Genomic DNA, 15,232 nt, shown 5'->3' on the forward strand with positions numbered 1-15,232 from the left:
GCCATCTTTGACCACATGGGGGCAGCCATCTTGTATATTGGAGTGATAGTCAATTTGCATACTACCTCTTTATTATATAGGATTATTATATAGGATACTCAAAGAAAGATGAAGGAATTGAAGGCTTAACATTCTAATCATTGAGTGTAAACAGTGCAAAAAGATGACAAAAGCGAAGTTGTAGCAGGCTATCTCAGTCATTGAGTTACCTGATACATAAAAGCTCATCATCATACCTAATAACAGACAACCATGTAAAAAGACCGTACCTCCGCTACGCCCACAGCCAATCAGAGTATGCAAATTAACCCAACAAAGATGGCAGTTGATTTGCATATGTAGGCACCCAGCAGCCTGGGTCCCAGGAACTTTTTCAGTCCTCAGGTCACTCCAAGGTAGGCTCTGCATGGGTCCTGAGTATCCTGGGAAGGGCCTGAGCCAGGGGCAGAGCTGGCGATGGGAGGGAGCTGGGGGGCCCCTACCCAAGCCCCAAGCCTCAGTCAGAGGCTTTGGGCCTTGTCAGTGGCGGAGCCGGGAATGGGGAGCAATCAGCGATCAGTGTGAACTACTGAGGAAACACCTTTTCTGACCACTCATTGGCTAAGCTCCCTGTACGCCACTGGTAATATTCTTAGTAACTTGGGTAATAAGAATACAAAAAGGTAATCTAGGATTTTTCCACCACACTCCTGGAGAAAAAAAATGAATGTCTGCTGCTGGAGGGCTAAGAAATGTCATATCCTGCCCTAGCCGGTTTGACTCAGTAGATAATGCCTAGGCCTGCAGAGCACAGGGTCCAGGTTCGATTCTGACCAAGGGCATGTACCTCGGTTGCAGGCTCCTCCCTGGCTGGGGCCCAGGTCAGGGCTCAAGCAGGAGGCAACCAATCAACGTGTTTCTCTCACTTTGATGTTTTTCTGTCTTTCCCTCTCTGTTTCACATTCTGTAAAAATCAATGGAAACATATCCTCAGGTGAGGATAAAAAAATGAAGAAAGAAATGTCAATTCCTATAAAAGACGCATCTTGATAATGTCTAAAGAAAGCTGTCATTTTTTCATGGTGAGGGAACTGGAGTCTGTGTTGATGAAAACACCTTGGGGATGGTGCCTTCCCCTGATCAGCCTGGTTGCCTCCCACAAAGGGAGGCCAGACTGCAGCTTAGGACATTCCCTCAGGGTTCCCAGTATGTGAGAGAGGGAAGGCTGGGCTGAGGGACCCCTCTACCCCCCACAGTGCACGAATTTCATGCACCGGACCCCTAGAGTTATATACTCTCTGTAATCCTTACATTACTGGAAACTAAGGTCTAAGTAGGAGAATGAACTTGCCTAAAGCAAAATATTAAAAATGTAGAGACAGGATTCACAGCATACTATCCATCAAGTTATAAAGACAATGGAACCCAGATCAGTTTGGTTTAGTGAATGTAGCATCACCCTGTGGATGGAAAGATCTTGGGTTCAATTCCAGTCAAGGGCATGTACCTTGGTTGTATGCTCGATCCCCAGCCTTGAACATGCAAGAGGCTACCAATTGATGTGAGACACATCTATGTTTCTCTTTGTCATTCACCCTTTCTTCCACTCTCTCTTAAAAATAAATAAATCAATAAACACAATAGGAAAATATCCTAAGGTGAGCATATTTCACAGACCTAGAACAAACTCTGCAAAAATTCATAAGGAATTAAAAAAAATCCAAATAGCTGTAGCAATCCCGAGAAAGAAGAACAAAGCATGAGGGATCACAATACCAGTTATCAAGCTATATTATTGTACAAAGTCACTGTTCTCAAAACTGCCTGATACTGGCTTAACCCTACCAGACTGCTGTACCAATTTTTCGGTAATTTCTGAATCTTCCGCTATACCACTGTACCTAATTTTTGGTACTTTGCCTAGTACGTGAAAAAAAAAAAAAATGTGTCACAAACTAAAAATAACCAACCAATCGTGGTCAAACCTCATGTTTAGCCACTGCAAATGTCTGCCCCCATGTATTTGAATTGACTTTGTGTGGTTTGACGTGAAAAAATTCTGAAAATTCACATTGAAATTAGCGGCTGATGAACCAAGCACTTCAACAAGAAAGAGAAGTACATCTAAGCTTATCGCAGCCCAACAGGTGATCAATACTTTGGTTGATTCAGACTCTGAGGAATCAGAATTTCATCAAGAATACGTTTCCAGTTCAAGTGATACAGACAGGGAGAGATCGAGTGATGAGGAGAATCTTGAACCTTATAGATCTAAAGCTAAATCGTTAGTAAGAGAAGGGGGGGTGTCCTTGAGGGAGATCTACCCTGTTTCCCCTAAAATAAGACAGTGTCTTATATTAATTTTTGCTCCCAAAGATGCACTAGGTCTTATTTTCAGGGGATGTCTTATCTTACTATGCGCTAGGTCTTATTTTCGGAGGATGTCTTATTTTGGGGGAAACACAGTAGGTGGTGATGAAGGTTGGACAAGAAATTTTGTATCACCAAATACAGATCTGAATTTCCATGAGGATGGAAAAAGCCCAGTGACATTTCTGGATCTATCACAGAGGAGAGTGAACCAATTGACTTTTTATCCCTGTTTTTGGATGATACTTTCTGGTAAAATTTGACAGAGAAAACCAACCTCCGGGCCCTCCAATTGCATGGAGCAAAGCCCAAATCCTACAATGCCAAAAATTTCAAGGATGCCACAGTGGAAGAAATGAAGGCTTTTCTTGGGCTGAGGATCTATATATGGCAGTGTTTTTCAACCTTTTTTGGGCAAAGGCACACTTGTTTCATGAAAAAAATCACGAGGCACACCACCATTAGAAAATGTTAAAAAATTTAACTCTGTGCCTATATTGACTATATATAAAGTAATTCTCTTGAATAGGAATCAAATAAACACAAAGAACGTAGTTTATAATTACTTTATTATGAAATATTAAGTAAACAAAATAGTGAAAAATTATAAAATTCTTGTCTTGTCTGCACCTACGGCACACCAGGCAACATCTCGCGGCACACTAGTGTGCCGCGGAACAGCGGTTGAAAAACGCTGCTATATGGAATACTTATGTATAAAGCCCAGCTACTGGATTATTGGACAAATGAGGGCTCTGACTTTATTGGATTTACTCCCGGATTTTGAAATGTTATGACAGATACTTGGCCCTTTGGAGTTTTTTAATACACATTATTGATGAGGAAGACACAGATATCGATAAAGACAGATAGAATTTATAAAGTTAGGCCTTTCTTGGAAAGTCTACTCCCCAAGTTTCTCCACTTTTTTCTGCCAAAGCAACATTTGAGCCTAGATGAGGGGATTATCCCGACAAAAAAACCACTTGGCCATCAAGCAGTATATCAAGGATAAGCCCACAAAGTGGGGCATCAAGACTTCCCTTCTCTGTGAAGGTGAGACTGGCACATTTTGAATGCAGAAATCTACACTGATGCTGCACCAATGCCTATAAAAGATATAGGAAAATCTAAATAAATACAGTAGGAAATACAGTCGCTCGAGTGCAATGAAAAATAAATCTCATGTGCTTGTCATGGGCCGGTTTTACAACTCTGTAACCCTTGCTAAATATGCACTGTCAGAATTATACAAGGAATTTTGAGAACCCTGCAGCAAAACAAGAAGCAATTTCCTAAGTTGCTGAAAAGTATTAAAAAAAACTTGCTAGGGGTGACAGTCGCTTCCTATGCCAAGAAAGTGTAACTTGTTTAGTTTGGCAGGATAGAAAGCCCATCACATTTATTTCAAACTTCCACAATCCAACCCAAAAAGTAGTAATGATCAGAAAAAATAAAGATGGCAATGTGCAAGAAATACAGATGCCACAGTTGGTGAAGAACTATAATAAATATATGGGTGGCTGTGACAAAAATGACCAGATGACCCGCCTTCATTACTCGTCATCATTACTGCTGGCCTTGGCAGCTTTTCATAAATTTTGTTATGTGGGCCAGTTATAATTCTTATATCTTGTATGTTTCAAAGCAGCAAGCTGCTTCAAAAAAAAGCCAGTTTATTTCACCAGATATACTCAGAAACTGTGCCTGCAACTTAATGGTGGATACAGGACATCAGCCCACCAAAGGAACCCTGCCCTCAATAGATGACCCCAGGCAATCATTTTCCAGAGATTCCCCCTGGAACATTGTCTATAATCATATCTATGTTGTGTGTATGGAAAAGCACTCTAGGTACAATGAGCAAAATTCTGGAGTGACTTACAAAAACAATTCATGCAAGAAGGTGAAGAGCAAAATCTGGTGCTCACTTTGCAGGAAGTACCTCTGTGTGAACAAAGCTCATCCTGCTGGGTGGATTGGCACAGAAAGGTGGAATACTGGGCTAGATGAAAGGTAGACCTATTTTCTACAATGTCTCCAAGTTCCATCTTATTCTAACCACTTATTTGCATGTAACTAACATTTTTCTATATCATGTTGATTTTTTCTCTTTAATCCTCAAAAGCTCAGGTATAGGGGACAGTTAGGTTCAGGGACTCAGGTCTGGTAGGGTTAAGAACAAACATAATGACCAATGGAACTAAACAGATAACCCAGAAATCAACCCAAGCCAATATGCTCAATTAATATCTGAAAAAGGAGGCAAGAACATACAATGGAGTCAAAACAGTCTAAATGGTATTGGGAAAATTGGTCAGATACATGCAAAAAAATGAAACTAGACCAACAACTTACACCATACACAAAAATAAACTCAAAATGGATAAAGGACTTAAACATAAGACAGGAAACCATAAAAATACTAGGCAGCAGCCGAAACTGGTTTGGCTCTGCGGTAGAGCGTCAGCCTGCAGACTGAAAGGTCCCAGGTTCGATTCCAGTCAACGGCATGCACATTGGTTGCGGGCACATCCCCGGTAGGGGGTGTGCAAGCGGCAGCTGGTAGATGTTTCTCTCTCATCGACGTTTCTACCTCTCTATCTCTCTCCCTTCCTCTCTGTAAAAGATCAATATTTTTTTAAAAAAAAAAAAAAAAAGAAAAAAAGATAAAAGAAAATCCTCTTAAAAAAAAAAATACTAGGCAGCAAAATCTCAGACATATGCCAAAGCAATTTCTTCACCGATACCGCTCCCAGGACAATGGAAATTAAGAAGAAAATAAACAAATGAAACTACATCAAAATAAAAAGCTTCTGCATAGCAAAAGAACGCATCAACAAAACAATAAGAAAGCCCATTGCATGGGAAAACATATTTCCTAATGTTATCTCCAATAAGGGTTTTATCTCCAACATTTACAGGGAACTCATACAAAACTCAACAAAAGGAAGATAGATAATCCAATCCAAAAAATGGGCAAAGGACCTAAATAGTTACTTTTCAAGAGGACATACAAAAGGCCAATAGACACATGAAAACATGCTCAAAATCACTAATCATCCAAAGATGCTAATCAAAACAACAATAAGGTATCATTTCACACCTGTCAGAATGGCTATGATCAACAAATCAACAAACAACAAGTGCTGCTGAGGATGCGGAGAAAAAGGAACCCTTGTGCACTGCTGGTGGGAATGCAAATTGGTACAGCCACTGTGGAAAACATAATGGCATTTCCTCAAAAAATTAAAAATGGAACTCCCATTTGACCCAGTAACCCCACTTCTAGGAATATCTTCCACAAAATCAGAAACACCAATCAGAAAGGACATATATACCCCTATGTTCATAGCAGCACAATTTACAATAGCTAAGATTTGGAAACAGCCTAAGTGCCCATCAAAAGATGAGTAGATTAAAAAGCGGTGATACATCTGCACAATGGAATACTACGCTGCTAAGAAACAAATAATAATAATAATAATAATAATAATAATAATAATAATTAAAAAAAAAGAAGGAACTTTTACCATGTGCAGCAGCATGAATGGACCTGGAGAGCATTATGCTAATCTCACTCATATGTGGAATATGATGAACAACAGGCTGATGAACAAAAATGGTTTCAGAAACAGAGAAGCACCAAACATACTGTCAAGCCTCACAGGGAATGCAAGGGAGGCAGGGGGGATGTAAAAGATCAACCAAAGGACTTCTATGCATGCGTATTAGCATAACCAATAGACAAGGACACTGGGGTGGTGGAGGCTTGTGCTGGAGGGTTGGAGGAGGGAGTGGCCAAGCAGGGGTCAATGGGGGAAAAAGAGACATATGTAATTCTTTAAACAATAAAAAAAGAAATAAAAATAAATAAATATAGATAAGTATTTTTTACACTTCAAAAAAGCAATAGAAAAATATCCTCAGGTGAGGATTAAAAATAAACTAATTTAATTTTTTTTTTAATTTAAAATAAATAAAGACAATGGAAAGACAAAATGAGTTAATGTGAATAGTCAGAGAATCAAAATCCTAATGTAAAATGCTGGAGGAAGGTGCTCAATGTAACATCTAAAAGCCAAATCAATTTGTATAAAATACTCCAAGTATTTCATTGACTCTTAGTGATGTCCTTCACACATTTCTCCTTTGTAAGATTACAAAAGGTTTCATTTTTTTCAGGAGAGAATTGATACTGCTAATAAGCTGGTTATTATTAATAGGAAAGGAGTAAAGGAGAGACTAGATAATATATTCATGCCCTTTATATAACTTTGCCAAGAAAGTGGAGTTTGGGGAAGGGACTGGACAATAGCCACATGCGCAGTAAGGTCTGGGTGATGTGGCAGGATGCTTTTCTGTCAGTCACGCCTGGGACAAAGTCTGTACACAGAATAGGTGTAGCCACTACAAGGATGAGAATATTTGTTATTTAAACAAAAAGAGTTAACTCTTTTGCCCTCTTGGCTCCCTTGCTGCTCAAGCCTAATTACTGGTTGGTGGGGCTCAAACTCACCCACGTGGCTCAAGACAATGTGGGACCAACACAATGGACTGATGGGACTTAATCTAGCTTGATTCTCTGCAGGACTCAACTTCACAATAGAATGGAAACTCTGGACACTGGCTTTGCTTCTAGCTCTACTAAAGTCCCAGGTGCAGCTTTTACAGAACTGGGTTAAGGGACATGGGCCTTTACGATCCGCGAAATGTAACTTCATGAAAATAAAGCCTTTATCACATCTTACCCTCACATGGGAGTCTCCAGAAGTACTCATTCAAGCAGCACTCCAAGAACACTACTCCTACTAGTGATGGAGAAATTAGATCCTCTGGCAACGTAAGTATATAGTAGTATTGCCATTTACACAATAATTTAGAAGACCAGAGGCCCAAGAACATTCCACCCAAAAAATCTCAACAATTAAATCACTTCATTCTTTTGTTAATTATAGACAGTGGATTTTATAATGGCAACACTTGAAGTAGCTTTCTTCCAGAAGGTTCAAAACAAATTTAAGTGATTCTACCCAAAGAAAATAAAAGGAGCAAGATTAATGACAATTTGTAGAGGGAAACAAAATTAGTATACACCAAGTGTCCAGATTATTATGATCTCTGAATGCATAATAATCTGGCTACTCAGTGTATATCCTATATAATAAAAGGCTAATATTAAAATTGTCCCCTTGACTAGGAGTTCGACCACCAGGCAGGCCTACTGCCCATGTCCCCTCCCCCTGGCGAGGCAGGCTGGACTCCACCCATGCACAAATTCATGCACTGGGACTGGGACACAGACAGACAGACAGACACACACACACACACACACACACACACACACACACACACTGTGTGGCCAGATTATTATGCATTCAGAGATCATAATAATCTGGCCAAACTGTTTATTTTCTCAGGATATTTGAATAACAGAACTCAATACTAATTCCAAATTTAATGCCATAATAAAAAATTCAAAGGTGGTGAACCTCTTTTTGTTGTTGTTTTGTTCTTTTACATTCACTCATGCACACTCCAGGTATTGTGTTTGGAAATGAACTAAAAATAGGATGGCTAATTAGAAAACATCATTAATGGCCATTCCTTACCAACATCAACACTACTACCTCCCAATAACAAGAGAAATCTTAGGAAAGCTTAACATTTCTATAGCACAAAAACTAAAGTATGACTTAGCTCTCTTGTATAAAAAATACTTTTTAGCCCTAGCCAATTTGGCTCAGTGTACAGAGGGTCAGCCTGAGGACTCAAGGGTCCCAGGTTCTATTCCGGTCAAGGGCACATGCCCCAGTTGTGGGCTTGATCCCCAGTAGGGGGATTGCAGGGGGCAGCAAATCAATGATTCCCTCTCATCATTGATGTTTCTCTCTCTCTCTTCTGTTCCCTTCCTCTCTGAAATCAATAAAAAATATATATTTAAAAAATACTTTTTAAAATTCTTTTCTTTGGTTAGTAGTTGTCCTGTCACTGTGAAAAATCAGGGACTAGCTGAAACCGGTTTGGCTCAGTGGTAGAGCGTCGGTCTGCGGACTGAAAGGTCCCAGGTTCGATTCCGGTCAAGGGCATGTACATTGGTTGTGGGCATATCCCCGGTAGAGGGTGTGCAAGAGGCAACTGGTCCATGTTTCTCTCTCATCGACGTTTCTAGCTCTCTATCTCTCTCCCTTCCTATATTTAAAAAAAAAAAATCAGGGACTATATGATATTTGGGGGTAAGAGGATGGACAGTCACAGATTCAAATATCTAAATAATAGGCAAATACTAACTAAACTCTTAATTACAAAACCTTTCCAACCTCTCAGCTACTACAGGAATCTCTTCTTCAATAACTAACAAAAGGTCATTCAATCTATATTACACTGATGTAATATTTTACATTTATTAGACAGTTTCAACTGCTTGGTTTTTTGTTATATACATCCACTGTTCCCCATTATAAAAATCAAACCTCGTTTTGCAGGGGCAGGTGAAGTAATCCATGAACATAAATGAAATAGAGAATTTTATAGTCATTTTAAAAAAATTCTTTGACTCCCCAATATATGATTCTGAATACAATAGAGTGATTCATATTTTTAAATGAAGTGATAAAAAAGTAGGTGATGACAGAAAGTAGAAGGGAGCAGTATATATTGTAGAAGGAACTCAGGACAGGTGAAGGAAAACAGTCTGATTCAAATAGAAAGCACTACATTGTGATTTACTACAATGTTAGTTATTCATTTGATTAAAGTCAATAACTTGCACTGATAAAACATTACAGGACCTACGAATGGAAAAATTTAGTATTGCCACCACTTACTACTAGTTTGTGAAACAAAGCAAAATCTGTGTAAAAAAACAAAACACAGCTTTAATTTTAAGTAAAAGTTTAAGAAAAGCTTATTAGTTCTCTTAGAAATACTGTGTAGGATTCTTGGAAACAGTTACTTGAGGAAGAGTAAAATCTATGTCCTTCTAAAAAATAAACACAGTTTTATTTATTTCGATTTATCTTCACTACATATCAACCACCTAGCTATTATTTAGTTACATTACTAAATCCTTTTTCTCCAAAAATTTTAAACTTAAGAGAACAAAAGAACTATGCTTCCACCTGGTTTCATAATAAGCCTGGAAACAGTTACTTTGAGGAAGAGTAAAATCTACTTCTTCCTAAAGAATAATCTGGGAGAAGACATACAATTTTATTCTCAACATTTTTTGGTTACATGATTTCAACAGATTTTCTATTCCAATCTAGAAGAGACAGTATACAATGAACCACTATTTTAACCCAAAATTAAACCATTATATAGACCAGATCATTAAAAATGTCTTGTTTGGGGGAGAGGGGACAAAGAAAGAAATGTAACAGAAATTTTTAAAGTATATTAAGTATTTAAATTTTTTTTAAAAAAAAGTTATCTATATTCTAGATATATTTCAAATTTAAGCACAAAGATAACAAAAAGTGAAAATTCAATGTGTGTTCCTCTATTTAGGCAATAAATGCTGTAGCTAAAGGTGAGTAGACAACTTGATTGGCTAGTTACAGTTTTCAAAAATTCTTTGGTAAGGCACCATTTGGGGAGAGGGAATCATTTTTCAAATAAAAGCTGGGTTGACTAACAAGGGTCACACTATTAAATAAACTAAAAAATCTAAATTTTTGAGTTCTTATATTAAAAAGGGGAAGAAGAAAGTTCAAAAAAATCATAATTTGGTTGGTACTCAACCACATTTTCAAGATGACAGAGAGTAGAAGGGAGCAGTATATAGAAGGAACTCAGGACAGGTGAAGGAAAACAGTCTGATTCAAACAGAAAGCACTAAAAAGAAAGTTATTCTTTGATTATCCTACTGACTGCCAGGGGCAACTCCGTTTTCATTTCTAAGGTTATATTCCTATTGATATTATGGAAAAATCATTATTGTTACTTGCTTTACAAATTGCTGCCATAAGATAAAACACTCAATTTAGTATAATATGTAATAATGCTATTGTGCATATTACCCAAAAATGTGTTGTATTTATCAGGAACATCAATAAAAATGTATTTAATGTATAGAATACTGACATTAAACAAAAACAGCCCATCTGCTGTGGCTCAGTGGTTGAGTGTCTACCTAAGAACCAGGAGATCACGGTTTGTTTCCTGATCCAGGGACATGCCCAGGTTTCAGGCTTGATCCCCAATAGGAGGCATGCAGGAGGCAGCCAATCAGTGATTATCATCTTCAATGTTTCTATCTCTCTCTTCCTCTTCTTTCCTCTCTAAAATAATTAAAATACTTTTTTTTTTAAGATAATTATCCGTGATTATTTCAGTAACAGATTCTTAGGTATTCTGAAATGCACCACCTTAATGAAATTTAATAATTAAACACTGCATAAAATAAAAATATTATATACAATTATCCTTTAAAATAAATAGCAAAATATAACAAATGGCAACATCTATAACAGTGGTCTTTTGCCAAACATTTTTTGCTTCCCAAAAAAGAAAAGAAACCAGTAGATTTCTCTGTTCTAATTACAGGCAATCCTCGGGTTACGTCGGACTCAATGTATGTCATTTCGTGGTCACCATCTCCCATTTATTTATTTATTTATTTGTTTTTATTTTTTTTAAAAAAGTTTCCGTCATGTACATATGTGCTTGATGTTTTATATCATTTATTTACCACAAGTAAAGATCAGGAATTATTTTTCTTTTAAAATTTTTTGTACTGTTTCACTTCATATTACTGCTGTGTATGTGTTCCATGTGAGTGACATAGGTGCTTATGTAGGTGGGTTCCGACTTTACAGCAAAATTGCATTACGAGTCGCTGTAGGAACTGATCTGCGACATAACCCGAGGACCTACTGTATAATGCAAAAGAAAACAGGAAGAATTCATCATATCTTTTCAATGTGAAATTCTCCAATGACCCACAATTAAAAAGGCAAAAGAGAACAAACTGTCGTAAAACAAACTGTATATATCTAAAACAATTACCTGCTAATGATCAACACTGATTATTAAGTAGTCACCAAAAATATTTCTATTTAGTAAAATAAAGATAACAAATTTTAGAGAAATCAATTTTGTTAAGCTACTCTACTGAAAATACAGGTATACCCTAGTTTTAGGTAATGCCAAAGTTATAAAACAAGTAAAAATGCTACTTTGGTATAAAGAACAAACTACAATGACAGAAATTTTAATGTATTGTATAATCTGGGCAAAGCTCAATATGTGTACATTTTTTTAAAATAAGTTACCATATTTATCATGGTAATAATTACAATGTTTTCTTAAAGAATGGTTAAAGTATGATTGTCATAAAATTTTGAATTACTTGCCTTGTAGTACCAATCCTGAAATTTTTTACAGCAGTCCTCACTACAAAAATCTCTTATGACACCATCCAATTCTTTAGTTGCTCCCTTCTTACACAGTTGAGAGCAATAGTTGCAAGTAACACATCTCAGTCCTAAACGTCTTGCAAAATCCTGTTTGTACAACAGTTTGCAGCCTGAAAAATAAAAGTTTTAATATTAAAAAAAAAAAAAAAAAAACTACTACTTTTGAAAGTGAGAATGAGCTTATGGCAAATAGGTCATTAGCTTTAAAATTTTTCTATAAATTCACATATAAAATCCTTTTTCTCTCCTGATCAAAATTATGAAATCTCCTGTGATCAACACCAACCTATAAAAATTCTAATAGGACATGGAATATTATGTGGGATACCATGTGGGTTCAAATCATTGTTCTAAGACATTCAAATCTAGAAATGTCTCAGAACTGATTTATAGGCTTTATTTAAATATAATCTTAAGTATCATAAACTCCCCACAAATTGGCATTTTAGTAAATGAAATAGTGTAGACTACTGAGAGTAAAAGATGACTAATATTTTCTCTCAAAAGCAAACTTGATATAATTCAGGTAAGTGGGCATTTTAGTGGAATTTTCTAGGCTATTTGTCACCCTACAAAGACCTTCAGGGATGTAAAACTGGGCTTACTGATTTGTAAAGAGAAAACATTTTTTTATTCCATTCCTTCAGTAAAATATTTATTTTACCTACTATGTAAATGCATTGTTTTATTTTTTACAGAGCAATCTTATTAATATCTCTATGAGGATTAAATAATCTTTTGTACTTGACTTATGCTGTGCCACATAAAAATGACCTTCCACTCCTTATCTGAAATCCTCCACGAACTCTGTCCTCATCAGCCTAGCTTAAAATTATCTTTCCAAACTGTGAACTTGAATTACAAATATTTCATATATAATATTTTTGGAAATTAATTATTCTTATATAATTTATTTAGCAATTCATCTACAATTTCTGTTACTTTCAACTATATTTACAAATATTTTTAATATTTCATCTTTATTTGCTTCATTTTTCTAACAAGATTTTTATAGTAATACCAGATGGTATGTTGCATTATTTCTGACAGGTTCCAATAGAAAATTAGATGCAGTTAAAAGATATATATATATATATGAAAAGACACAAATCCTTTTTTTAAGCTTCTATTGCCCATCTACAGTAATTAAATCCCTCTGATTATATCCCTCTGATCGAAAATTCTTAAACATGAATTATCTACTTGCTGCTACTTATCTGTTCATTTTAGTAAAATCCACATAATTCCAAGGGCACAAGATCACCGGTATGTATGTTAGCCATTAATACCAATACATTCAGATTTAGGAATCACTAAGAATGTCACTGCACAAAAATTTAGGTGTAAAAGAGTTATATTAATTTCAAATCAATCTTTTCAATTTTTCATCATTGCTGTCATCTTAACAACATAATACCCTTTCATTCCAGATGAACTGTGCCAAATAAACCTATAAAATTGGAATACCTTCTTTTATAAGCAGTACTTTCTTACATACACAAACTTCTATGTAAAATGTATAATACTGAAAGAACTGGCAATCTTTTAGTACTGCTGTCATCCCTACTACTGGAATTTAGGGTTTTCCAACTGTGTGGGGTTTTTTTTTAAAACAATACAGAGGTCTTTTATGTTTTTACACTGATCATGCCCTAGCTTCATAGAAAGTGGATTTCAGCAGCTCAGGCTTCTTTCCATTGGTTCTCATAAAACGTGCTTCTCTGGGTGGAGCAGGGTGATGCTTCTGTTGAACCTTTCTCTTTGGTTTCCTTTTTTTCTCATCATTTCCCTTCACACATTTCAGGAAGCTATCTCAGCTCCTAAGAGTGCTTAATATACTCCATACATACATTAATTCTCCTGGCAGAAATCTTACAACAACGCCCATCATATGCTTGGCGACATAGACTCTTGTAAATTTTGCCATGGTAGCATATGTAGGGCATTCCTTTTTGAACAATGACCACTCCCTTCATGTCTACAATATCACCTTTTTTATAGATTTGTATTTATGTGAAAAAGGAGTAACTCCATGTTTTCTAAAAGGCCTAGAGAACACATAGCAGGTGCTCCTCTACTTTCCCTGTGTGTTGATCATTTTTGCAAATTACAAGGAAATGGTAATTCTGGACAAAAAGAAGCTCCAATCTTTTCCTTGGCCCTAACTGGAAATAGAAATTCTTAGAAAAAGTGGATCCAGCCGGGACCGGTTTGGCTCAATGGATAGAGCGTCGGCTTGGGGACTGAAGGGTCCCGGGTTCGATTCTGGTCAAGGGCATGTACCTTGGTTGTGGGCACATCCCCAGTAGGGGGTGTGCAAGAGGCAGCTGATCGATGTCTCTCTCTCATCGATGTTTCTAACTCTCTATCTCTCTCCCTTCCTCTCTGTACAAAATCAATAAAATATATTTAAAAAAAAAAAAAAAAAAAAAAAGAAAAAGTGGATCCAGGAAAAGAAAAAAATAACTAACTGGAAAATAATAGATGAGGATAGCAGATAGGAAAGGTGGGAGTTCAGTGTCTGGGACCATAGAAAGTGAAAGCCAACTTCAAGCAAGAATGTGACATTTGGGGAAAAGTAATAAGCACAAGGGTCCAACACCCATAGTGACAATCATGGTTCCTATCTCTAGAGAATTGGAGTAAGACTGAGGTCCATTTCTATAATCTGCTGCTGGGCCTCAAGGGTGAGAGGAAAGAGAATTTCAAAATGCATTATTAACAAAAGTCAGTGTTTCTCTGGCATCCCAAATTGAAAACCTGAGATTTCACCATTATAAGGAATGCCACAGGTAGTTTTCTTTCTGGAATATTGAAAATCTCTGTAGATTAAGCAGTATGCTGGACAGAAAAATGGATCCAATAAAAAAGAACACTTGTGCATTTGGAAATCATTTTTCAGGTCACAATTCACATGTTTAAAAATGACATGATAATGATTTTATTTTATTATAGAAACTTCCCAGAAATGGTAAACAGGTTACCAAATTTTTTACAAAACAAGTCAAAAGAAAAGCAAACTCAAGTTTTTATGTTCAGCTACACTAAAATTGTACAGTTCTTCTGTACATTTACACTTAATAGTTTGAAAATATTTTGGCAAAATAATTATTAAATATTAATACGTTATGAACAACACTATATATACACTTGCCTTCACTACAGAAGGGTCTCTTAACACCAGAGAAATTTACTGTTTCATGAAGTGTCTTCTCCTCTTGACAGTACTCGCAATATGTAACTATGCAATGCAGCTTCTTATAGTCGTCTGAGCAGGTTCTGCTGCAGAATTGATGCACTTTATTCTAAATGCACAATGGGAACCTTGTAAGCAGAGGACAACCATCTCGAGAACAAGCTTAAGAAATAAACAAGCCATGTTTACAGAAACTAAGTTAAATCATTTACCTATGTAATATTATCTTCCTTGGGGATACATTTCTAATAGACCACAAACACCTAGT

At 36.5% G+C, this 15,232-nt stretch overlaps 1 protein-coding gene across 12 annotated transcripts in view; it reads right to left on the minus strand.

The window, feature by feature from the left end:
* Positions 1-15,232, minus strand: part of ZMYM2 (zinc finger MYM-type containing 2) — a 146,822-nt gene that overhangs the window by 37,475 nt on the left and 94,115 nt on the right. For 11 of the 12 annotated variants that reach the window (XR_004990967.2, XM_036455398.1, XM_036455401.2 and 8 more), the window contains 2 exons: positions 14,923-15,073; positions 11,706-11,878 (listed from right to left, as the gene is read on the minus strand). The exons of the other annotated variant lie outside the window; for it this stretch is intronic. Coding sequence is in view for 10 of the 11 variants with exons in the window: in XM_036455398.1 (XP_036311291.1) it covers positions 11,706-11,878; positions 14,923-15,073 (324 nt within the window). In the remaining variant the exon portion in view is untranslated. The remainder of the gene's footprint in view (positions 1-11,705; positions 11,879-14,922; positions 15,074-15,232) is intronic. 12 annotated transcript variants of the gene reach the window in all.

Source organism: Pipistrellus kuhlii, unplaced genomic scaffold, assembly GCF_014108245.1.
Source record: "Pipistrellus kuhlii isolate mPipKuh1 unplaced genomic scaffold, mPipKuh1.p scaffold_m20_p_3, whole genome shotgun sequence".
NCBI lineage: Eukaryota > Metazoa > Chordata > Mammalia > Chiroptera > Vespertilionidae > Pipistrellus > Pipistrellus kuhlii.